The 10295-nt window shown below is 37.3% G+C and overlaps 3 protein-coding genes across 4 annotated transcripts; 2 read left to right on the top strand and 1 right to left on the bottom strand.

Moving 5' to 3' along the window:
* Positions 1 to 770: 770 nt before the first annotated feature.
* LOC113341935 (autophagy-related protein 16-like) lies at positions 771 to 3566 on the top strand. Its single transcript, XM_026586647.1, has 5 exons — positions 771 to 863; positions 972 to 1098; positions 1227 to 1408; positions 1489 to 1684; positions 2308 to 3566. Exons 1-5 carry the CDS (start codon positions 856 to 858, stop codon positions 3328 to 3330), a joined length of 1536 nt encoding a protein of 511 aa, XP_026442432.1. The 5' UTR covers positions 771 to 855; the 3' UTR covers positions 3331 to 3566.
* Positions 3567 to 4128: 562 nt separating this feature from the next.
* On the top strand, positions 4129 to 5830 carry LOC113341928. Its single transcript, XM_026586644.1, has 2 exons — positions 4129 to 4367; positions 5522 to 5830. The coding sequence occupies exons 1-2, from the start codon at positions 4263 to 4265 to the stop codon at positions 5606 to 5608; spliced, it is 192 nt and encodes a 63-aa protein (XP_026442429.1). The 5' UTR covers positions 4129 to 4262; the 3' UTR covers positions 5609 to 5830.
* A 1050-nt stretch (positions 5831 to 6880) lies between these two features.
* LOC113341829 (glycerol-3-phosphate dehydrogenase [NAD(+)]-like) lies at positions 6881 to 9567 on the bottom strand. Of its 2 annotated transcripts, XM_026586561.1 has the most exons (11): positions 9188 to 9567; positions 8942 to 9007; positions 8770 to 8842; positions 8454 to 8674; positions 8234 to 8341; positions 7925 to 7988; positions 7804 to 7841; positions 7586 to 7706; positions 7436 to 7490; positions 7293 to 7341; positions 6881 to 7197 (listed from the first exon to the last, which is right to left on the bottom strand). In XM_026586561.1, exons 1-11 carry the CDS (start codon positions 9188 to 9190, stop codon positions 7018 to 7020), a joined length of 978 nt encoding a protein of 325 aa, XP_026442346.1. In that variant the 5' UTR covers positions 9191 to 9567; the 3' UTR covers positions 6881 to 7017. The 2 variants fall into 2 exon arrangements, with proteins under 2 accessions (XP_026442346.1, XP_026442347.1); XM_026586562.1 differs by lacking the exon at positions 8942 to 9007.
* Positions 9568 to 10295: the final 728 nt, after the last annotated feature.

Here is a 10295-nt window from a genome sequence, read left to right on the forward strand (position 1 = left end):
TAACATCTATGACATTTGAATCGGAATGCAGCCCTCAGAGAAAATCTTTGTAAATAGGTTTTTCTGACACATAACTATTAGGAGACAGGGCCACATGAAGCACACATAAGTCTTGGCCCGGCCTGCACCTCAGCAGTTTAGCTTATTAACTCAACCTAAATCTATATACAGTATTAGGGGTGAGCATAAAAACCGGAACCGCGATTTAACCCGTATCCGTCCGCAAAATTGCGGATTTCACACAAACCGTAAGACGTATGGTCCGGACACGGGTGAGATTCTCAAATCCGCATGCGGTGCGGATGCGGTTGCGGTTGTCATTTGAAAACCGCGGATTACCGCAACCGTAGAAAGAAGCAAAGTTTTCTTACCTGAGTATGAACCTAGGCCCAAAGAGAAAGAAGTGAAGTTCTTTGATCACTTAGTTAACTAAATGAATTTAGGCCCAAAGAGAAAGAAGTAAAGTCCTTAAAACACTAACTGAATTTAGGCCCAACAAATAGAATCAAAACTAAGTTAACTAACTGAATACAATCAAAACTAAGTTAAGACACTAACTGAATTTAGGCCCAACAAATACAATCAAAACTAGGTCAAATCCGCGGTTAATCCGCAACCGGCCCGTACAATCCGCGGATCCGCAAAGGTTAAATCCGCGAGTGATTGGGCCGGTCACGGTTCAGTTTTACAAATCCGCAACTTTGACGTTTCGGTTACGGGTGACCCCTAATCCGCAACCGTCCGTCCGTTACACACCCCTATACAGTATACCGAATCATTCTTTATTTTTAATTTTCTACGTTTTGTCAAAACCCTAAATTCAGATTGGTAAAGAAAGATTGGGAAATTAAATTAATGATCATGTAAGTTCATAAATTTCTCTACCTTAATAACGAACTCGATCTTTTTGTTTCATGTTTGGATTTTTCCTGTGATTTTTGATTGAAAATATGTGAATATTTTTTTCGCAGGAATCCGGAGGAATTAGCCATGAGAGCTATAAACCACGCTTTGAAAGCCTTAAAAAAACGTCATTTACTTGAAGAAGGAGCTCATGCTCCAGCTTTTGTAGCGCTTTCAAGGCCTTTCGCATCTCAGGTAACCTTTTAAATTTCTTCGAACCTAGAATTCAGTGTGAATTCATCCAATTTAGGTTATTATCTTGAACTTAGGGCAGAATTATTCTTTGGTGATTTTTCAAGGATTTTAGTGTTTTGATATATTAGGGTTCAGAATGGAAAGAAAAAGCGGAAAACTTTGAATTAGAACTGCAACAATGTTATAAAGCACAATCAAGATTATCTGAACAACTTGTGACAGAAGTGGCAGAATGTAGAACTGCAAAAGCATTGGTTCAAGAGAAAGAAACATTGATTAATGATCTTCAAACTGAGGTTACTCAGACAAGGTTGGTGTAGGAAGACATATATTTTTTTGTTGGGTGTGATTTGTGGGGATGGGGATTTTATTGATGTGCATGTTTCGCAGGGAGGAGTGTTCGCAATTGAAAGAAAGCTTGGAAGAAAAGACGAAAGCAGTAGATTTGGTAATGAGTGAGAACAAGGAGCTAAGAGCACAGCTAGAAGAAATGACTTTGAAGGCAAAAACTGCTGAAGATGAAAATAAGATGTTGATTGATCGTTGGATGTTGCAAAAGATGCAGGATGCTGAACGACTTAATGAGGTATAATTTTGTTAGGTATATGAAGTACATTGTATATGAAAAAATCGTAATATTATCAGGAATTTTGTTAAGATATGTGTAGCTTCTCTTTATTCCTTTCCTTTTGTATCAATTGCGATTTTGTGGCTCTATTCATCTTCCACCACGTATGGTACATGTTTGGATTATTTTCCTACATGGGTATGCTTGGTATTGTAACATTTACAAACATTAAGTTTGCCTTTCACTGAGTTTTGCTGGAAAGTCACCTTCTTATGTCAATCCTTATGGAATTCCTTTGTTTATCCTACTTGGTATTATACCACTATATAAAAAATGGCAACTCATTAAATGAAAAGATCATAATATTATATGAAAAGATCGTAATATTATCAGGAACTTCTTTATTCACTTTCTTTCTCAATCTATTGCGATTTTGTGGCTCCATTCATCTTCCACTACGTATGGTACATGTTTGGATTATTTTTCTGTATGGGTATGCTTGGTATTGTAACAGTTACAAATATTAAATTTGTCTTTCACTAAGTTTTGCTGGAAAGTCACCTTCTTATGTCGATCCTTATGGAACTCCTTTGTTTATCATAACGAGGTTCAATATAACAATGTTTGTTTTGTGCCTGTAGGCTAACGCTTTATACGAAGAAATGATGAATCGACTAAAAGCCAGTGGCTTAGAACAGCTTGCAAATCAGCAAGTTGATGGTGTGGTCCGACAATTTGAAGCAGGAGCTGAGAACTTTGCTGGATCAACTGTTCCCACTGCTTGCAAGCACAAGATACCAGCCCATGAAGGTGGGTGTACATCAATCTTGTTTGAATACCAGTCAGATAGGTTAATCAGCGGGGGTCAAGAGCGCAGTGTCAAAATTTGGGATACGAAAACTGGGATGCTTACCCGTACTCTTGATGGAAGCCTAGGCTCTATTCTTGATCTCACTGTTACCCATGATAACAGATACATTATTGCTGCAAGCAGCTCGTGCAACTTATACGTATGGGATGTGAATTCTGGCAGGATTCGTCATACTCTTACAGGCCACAAAGACAAAGTTTGTGCTGTAGATGTGAGCAAAGTTTCAAGCAGTCTTGTAGTTAGTGCTGCTTATGACCGAACGATAAAACTTTGGGATCTACAGAAAGGCTACTCTACCTTGACGATGATGTCCCACAGCAACTGTAATTCTCTTTGTTTTAGCATGGACGGACAAACAATTTGCACAGGTCATACTGATGGAAACCTCCGGTTGTGGGATATTACAAAAGGGGAGGTAGTTAGTGAAGTTGCTGCACATTCAAATGCCATTACATCAATCAGTATCTCTCGAAGTGGCAATAATATATTGACTAGTGGAAGGGACAATCTGCACAACCTATTTGACATGCGTTCAATGGAAGTTTGTGGCACGTTTAGGGCAACAGGGAACAGATTGGCAAATAATTGGAGTCGTTCCTGCATCAGTCCAGATGATAGGTATGTTACATCAGGTTCTGCTGATGGTTCTGTTTATGTTTGGTCAAGATTTAGATCGGACATAGTGAGCACTTTAAGGGAAGATTATTCTCCTATCAATGCTTGTGCATGGAGTGGGTTGGGAAAGCCCTTAGCTTCAGCAGATAAGAATGGAACTATTTGCATATGGACATGATGCATTTGTTGGCTCTTCAATCGTTGTGGATTAAATTAAGAATACCAGATGTGTTTGTCCCATTTCTTTTATCACCAATCTTCTTGAACAGGAGAGATGCAGGAGTCGATAAAAAAGATAACAAAAAACATCAGTTAGTTTGTCTTTTTTCTTGGTGATAAGCGTAGTTGTAAATTCTTGTGATTGTACATAATAATGGAATGGTTTTGGACTAGAAGTTTCTTAAAAATGGAACATATTACTTTGCTTCTTTTGGGTTTGTGGTCTGGAAATCTTTATCAGCAAAAATAAAGTGCAGATTGGTTGGCCTCATCCCTTAGAGTTTCTCATTCAAGGCCGAGAAATGCAACTCCCACCCCTAGTTAGCAATTCGGGGTACGGAAAATGTCCGAAACAGGATGGATTCGGCACACAAAATTCGACACATATTAACGCGTTAAAAATTACTTTTTAATATAATCTCTCCTTTTAGATACTATAATTTAACAATTGATATGAACTACACATATGGTATGTACATAACATGTATGTAATGATGTGGGAAAGTATTATAATGTGGGAAAGTATTATACAGACCGTATAATTCAGTAATTCGTAATGTATTATTACAGAGCGTATGATTCGGTAATTCGTAAAGATGCATATAGTAACTATAGTTCGTTCGTTTTAAGCTGAAATTTCGCACATCTAAGTCGGTGGGACCCACTGTAGGTCAAAAGTATTTGAGCCGTTCGATTAATTACTAGCCTTTGTGCGGATCGAAACAAAGAAAAACTATTTATGATAAGTTACTAACTTACTATTGATTACATGGTAACCAGTCTCTCTCTTTTTCTACTAAACTTCTTGTTTGGTTATCATTTCTTGTGAAGAGTACATAAAATCTGTGATTCTCAAATTTGGGGAAGAAACAAGAAAAAGAAGAAGTAAAAATGGTGAAGGTAGCAACATTCTTCGCTATGACGCTTGGTGCTTTTGTATTCTGGCAATCCATGGATAAAGTTCATGTCTGGATCGCTCTTCATCAAAACGAGAAGGTACATATATTAGGGTTTCATTTTTCATTATTCTTGGATTCAATTTTTCAGTTCCAGCTATCTCAGATTACTACCTAGTTAGGGTTTATTATCTTCTTATTGTTGTCTTTATTAAGTTAGGGTTCTTATTTTATTAGAAAAACTATGATTGCCCTTGAACTTAGATCGAGTAAGTGTTATTGCAAGATGATAAGGCGATATTCTAATTTGGTGGTGGGCAAGTTACATTTTGCTTAAGCTCTGACAAAATAGTATCGCCATTGTCGATAGATAATCACCAATTAGATGTTGAAATGCTATTGGTGATCTAGAATAGTGTTTCATCCGACTAAATTGAATTATTGATAGTTAGTCAGATCCCTCTTTTTTCTGAATTTCATCTCATCTGGTTTGTTTTGAATGTTTGCGAATGATGGTTGGAAAGTCAAATGATGACAAGGGAAGGATGAAATTTTCATGTTTAGGCATAATTTTTTTTTCTGGTGTAGGCTTCCTATCACTTTCACGACTAGCCTTTCTTCGTAATCATATGCTTTAGTTGACCGTGACCTCATGTAGTGCAATTCTGAAGACACGAGACACTGCATTTTCAGGAACCTAACATGAAGAACTTTGAGCTTTTTAAATAGTTCACTTATACTGGCTAGGTAAGGTATTATAAATGCCTGGAAGCTGTAGGCGTGCGAATAATAGTGTTGTGTGATTCATCCCACACAAGCATGCTAGCTAGAGTCAATTGGATACATAATAGATACATATGTATATGTTCTTGGTTCAAAATCTGAATAGTTGGGCTTTATTCATCCAAGACATCTTATTATACGGGGTTTGTTGTTGTTGTTATTCGGCGACAACTTTTTTCTATAAGCAAACGAAAGATAAAGTTAGTCTATAATTGTTGTTTCCAGTTGATCTCATTGAGTGTAATCTCTTAAGACATGAGAAACTGCAATAACGAGAACCTGATATTTAAATAGTCGATCTCATTGAGTTGCTTGATTCGTTTTGTGCAACCATATTAGCTAGAGTCTCTTGAACACATTTGATATATTTGTGGGCTCTTTTCTTCTTTGTTTAAAATTTCCAGATTTAATTTGATTTGGTTTTATTTGTTTGAGTTTCTTCTTCAACAATACTGTGTTGTTTATTTACAGAAAGAAAGATTGGAAAAAGAAGCAGAGATCAAAAGGTATAGAGCACAGCTACTGGCCCAACAGAAACAAGAAGATTCACTTGCATAAGTTTAACTTTCATCCTCTTGTTTCACAGCATTCTATCAGCGATCCTTCTTTTGTATTTCTATTTTCCCTGGAAATTATCCACTCTTAACATTCATAAAACATGATAGTGTCATGAAACTTGCGGATTGGCTCATCATGAGTTAACTATTATGCTATCTTCAGTTAATTGCAGTTCTGTCTGTTGTTAGTTGTTGGATGATCCAGTGTGTGATATTGGTGTTATATGTCAATGTGTACTGTCTTTCTGTGTCCTTGCCCTTTACGATTCCATGCTCGATTCAGTTAGAATTCTTGACCCCTTAAATGGTAGGGTACAAATGATTTAGAGGTTAATGTCATGAGTAAATAGGGCCAGCTGGTAAACAGATGACACTATAATATACTGACATTCTAAACATACTCCTATGTTGCTGTACAACCTGCAACATTGCTTTTGTTGTAAAGTTACATCGATGTTCACAGAAAATACTCAAGAGTATCCTTTTGCACTAGGGGTAACCGGGTCATGATTCTGGTTTTGCTAGCATGGATTTTACTAGTTAAATCTGAAATTGTGCTGTGTTCCAGGTGTCAGTTGGAATTCTTTGGGCTCACATACCTCATTTCAAATAGTAAGATTTTAATGTACAAATTTCTACTCGGTAAAATGAGGCTGCATTATTAGATTGTTAACTCAGGGAATGAGAGATATTATTAGGGCAATTAGACTGTCATAATTTAGTCTTCAAGAACAAGTAGAGTTAAAGAAAAGGCTATGCTGCTTCTAGCAAAAGAAACGTTACAAAAGAGTCACTACTCACGAGGCCTGTACATATAAGAGCATGAAAAGTTTCCCCATATCAACCCACTTCTGTTGCATTGTGTCGCATGTCAACAAAAACCCATCTAGACTTCTGTCCGCTGAAAGTTTTGTAGCTTGACAGTCTTCCATTTGTTGTAAAGTTCATCGATCTTCACAGAAAATGCTCAAGAGTATCCTTTTGCATTAGGGGTAATCGGGTCATGATTCTGGTGTTGCTAGCATGGATTTTAGTAGTTAAATCTGAAAGTGTGCTGTCTTACAGGTGTCAGTTGGAGTTCTTTGGCTTACATACCTCATTCCACATAGTAAGATTTTAATGTAAAAATTTCTACTTGGTAAAATGAGTCTGCATTATTAGATTATTAACTCAGGGAATAGGAGATATTATTAGGGCTATTAGACTGTCATAATTTAGTCTTTAAGAACAAGTAGATATGAAGAAAAGGCTATGATGCTTCCAGCAAAAGAAACCTTACAAAAGGGTCACTACTCACTAGGCCAGTACATATAAGAGCATGAAAAGTTTCCCATATCAACCCACTTGTATTGCACTTTGTGTCGCGTGTCTTCCATTTGATTGGAGTTTCAGTTGATGCATGAGAAAGGGTCAGTAGTACTCTGCAGAGCCTTCAACCAGTGAGAAATTTGGAGTATGCTCACTATATTCGACAATGGCAGATGGGGGAAGGAGACCTATGCAGATCTTATGCACTGTAGTGAACAGGAATAGTTCTTGCCATCCACGGTGGCTTAGAACATCATACACTTCTCTGGCAGTTGATACACCCTTCAGAAAAAACATCAAGCCAAATAAGTTGGATACTGCCAGCATATTCAGTAGATTATATAGCATTAGCTTTATTTATGGCAAGTGATGTCAACCTGTAGTTTCTGTCCCTGCAACAACTCTGCTTCAAGCTCATCAAAAGACCTAACATGTAGAACAAACCACACTGGTTAACAATTGCTGTTGAAAGCCTAGACTTGAATGAATCTGTTCAAAACCTAATAAGGAAATGAAGAACCTTTTTCCACCATTCCTAGCAAAAGCCTCCGAAACCCTCCTGTTTCTTCCTCCCACTGCATTGGAGAAAACAACAATTTAGTTTGCTGATTGAAACTTGCCCTATACTTTTGAAGCTCAGGAAAAGTAACAGTAGTTCAAAATTTCATACAGCATGTAGTGATGACATCTGCTATCCCACAGCTTTCGAAGAAGGTGCTGTCCTTAACAGAAGGGAACATGAGCTTAGAGAAAGCTTTCATCTCTCTAAGACCAATTCTCATAATAGCTGCCTGGTTTTTTTTGTATGTCAAACCAAAAAGAATAGGATCATTAAATGTTCTGGTGCACAACACTCAAATCACACTGTGTTCTGTGTACTACTCATACCTTCGTGTTATTCCCCATGTCTAGGCCATCGACAAGACCTGCTTTGTTAACAGTGATTAGTATCTTGATTTTCCGTACAGACGAAGAAACTTTTCGAAGGAAACTGTGAAAATTAAAAAACCTGCTCCAATGGCCACTACGTTTTTCAGTGTTCCACATAGTTCGACACCCTCCACATCTTGAACCTGCACATTTGAGTGACTAAATGAAACATTTTTGCTCGTGAAACTTTAAGTTACTTTTATTTGTGTCCATGTATGCTGTTGGTTGTTTCTGGCAGCCTATGAATATTTTTGTGCAGAAAACTGGATCGCCAGTTTGAATTTGTTAAGTATCACTGGTTTCATCTGATTATTTAACTGGTGGAAGATGATGGTTGCAAGCAAAGCTTTGACATGATGATGGTTCAAAGCAAATATGAGATACTCACAGCAGATACTTGGAAATAGGGAGTCCCAAATAGCTTAACCCATCTCTCTGCAACCTCTTTATCCTCTCTGTATCCAACTGTTGCTTCACTGAACTTATCCACAGCAATCTACATTGTCCAAACCAAATCCAGTTCAGGAAAGACATTAAAAGAATAACAAATTGTATGTCTTCCACTTATGGGAAAGCAAACTGTATCAACTCTTGGTTTCTGTATTTACCTCATTGGCGATGTTTGCTCCCATGAGAACACAACAGTTCACTCCAAGCTTTTCAGAGATGAGGCTAGAAATCATGCATGGTCCTTCCTTTTTGACTTCCATACCTTTGATAAGTGATATAGCCTGAACACCCTCTTCCTTTATTTTCCCCTCAAGTCTCTTGCATATACCTTCCATGAATTGATGTGGAGTCACAAAAACCAGCATGTTTGCATCCTTAACTGCACAAATCCCACGATGAGAAGTTAGATACTAGAAGTACAGTTTCAGGTTTTATAATTCACAAGCAATGCAGTGAAGATCAGATGGTTCTTACCAGCATTTGCAATGTCTGGATCAGCAACAACATTTTTCCCTAGTTTTATCCCAGGTAAATACTTAACATTCTCCTGTTATGCGCGTAATTTCAAAGTAAATGTAAACGTCAGAGGATAGATATCATATTTGACAAGAACAGATACTTATAATCAGAGAATTCAAGTCATTACGTTTGTCTGGTTGATGACATCGGTGAGTTTATCACCGTAGGGTAAGGTCTCCTCATACACCCACATCTTCACCAAAATAGTGAAATTTTAGTTTCTACTTGCATACATACTTTAATGAATGATAATGAATTTTCATTTTCTTGGATTAGCAATGAGAAATGGGTTTTCATGTATTTGGATGGATTTAACTGGAAAAAGTACCAATAATCATTGAAATAAAAGACAATAAGAATGGGTTTTAATTACCATGAAAGGAGTTAAGCTTAAGAGTATTAGAAGCAATGAGTTTAGCAGCAACACTTCCCCAATTACCACTACCAACCACAGTTACTTTGTATGACGCATTAACATTGTTGCCGATTTCCCGCCCATTTCTAGTTTCATCTCCTTGATACTGTTGGTTCGTTGAAACTTCTGCAGCTGGAGCCATGGATGAGGAGTGTTGGTGAATTACAGAGACAGATAAATTTGAATGGAAGATGAGACAATTGGGGAGTAAACAAGCAATGAAGCAGAGGATGTTAATATTTTTCCTCACAGCTAGTGAGAGAGATAGAAGGGAAATTTGGGCGGAGTGGACAGACGCGTTCCGTAGGAAACAATAAGAGACGTGGCTAAATCTGGCGATTTACTCTATGTTCTTCCGAATCTCATTTTCTCAACTAATATTTTAGTTAGTTTGTTTCTAATCATCAGATCCTCAGCTGCTTCGTCTGACACATTTCTTCACTTGCATTTTCATTTCGCGTGATTGTGGTGGGATGAAAAACGAGAGTGAAAATGGGTGTGGGTGTTTTAGCACTTGTTGACTGTCCCGAGAAATGTTAATCTATCGGAAGTACAAATACAGTCCTGCTGGAACCATCACCGCAATAAGATTGACATCTTAACTGAAACACTATCTACACACACCTAGGTTTTACCAAACTATTTTGACTTTTTTGTTGTGGATATTTCGATTCAACTCCCAACTACCAAATTTGCAACCTATACTACAGGTATCAGCTGTGTACTATGTTCTTTAGAAGTTAAAAATTCATGAGCATTGTGCCCAAGGCTGTTAACTCGGGTACCAGGTTAGGTGGGGGTGTACCAAAGGCAAAACTTTTTTGTTTTGTATAAAAGCTGGAAAACTTGTATTGTCTTATCCTGATTTTGTACATCCTAACCTAATTTGGTAGACCCTAATAGCAATCTTGCATTGTGTATCTTATATAACACAAGGTATAATGCTGTTAGACTTTTCATACATTCATACATCAATTATTCGTGATCATTCACCTGCTCAATGAAGTTTGTTGGAAGTTTGGACATTAAATTATCTTTGCAAACATTTTATTTTGTTCGAAAGAAA

Source organism: Papaver somniferum, unplaced genomic scaffold (assembly GCF_003573695.1).
Source record: "Papaver somniferum cultivar HN1 unplaced genomic scaffold, ASM357369v1 unplaced-scaffold_32, whole genome shotgun sequence".
Classification (NCBI taxonomy): domain Eukaryota; kingdom Viridiplantae; phylum Streptophyta; class Magnoliopsida; order Ranunculales; family Papaveraceae; genus Papaver; species Papaver somniferum.

Bases quoted from the DNA above. Each gene is read 5' to 3' on its own strand.
- LOC113341935 (XM_026586647.1), top strand. The intron at 1,409-1,488 runs GTTGGTGTAGGA...CATGTTTCGCAG, and splicing joins ACTGAGGTTACTCAGACAAG to GGAGGAGTGTTCGCAATTGA. The intron at 1,685-2,307 runs GTATAATTTTGT...TTGTGCCTGTAG, and splicing joins ATGCTGAACGACTTAATGAG to GCTAACGCTTTATACGAAGA.
- LOC113341928 (XM_026586644.1), top strand. From the start codon at position 4,263: ATGGTGAAGGTAGCAACATTCTTCGCTATGACGCTTGGTGCTTTTGTA. The intron at 4,368-5,521 runs GTACATATATTA...GTTTATTTACAG, and splicing joins CTCTTCATCAAAACGAGAAG to AAAGAAAGATTGGAAAAAGA.
- LOC113341829 (XM_026586561.1), bottom strand. The intron at 8,342-8,453 runs GTAAATACAGAA...TGGACAATGTAG, and splicing joins GAGCAAACATCGCCAATGAG to ATTGCTGTGGATAAGTTCAG. The intron at 7,707-7,803 runs GTATGAGTAGTA...AAAAAAAACCAG, and splicing joins ACATGGGGAATAACACGAAG to GCAGCTATTATGAGAATTGG.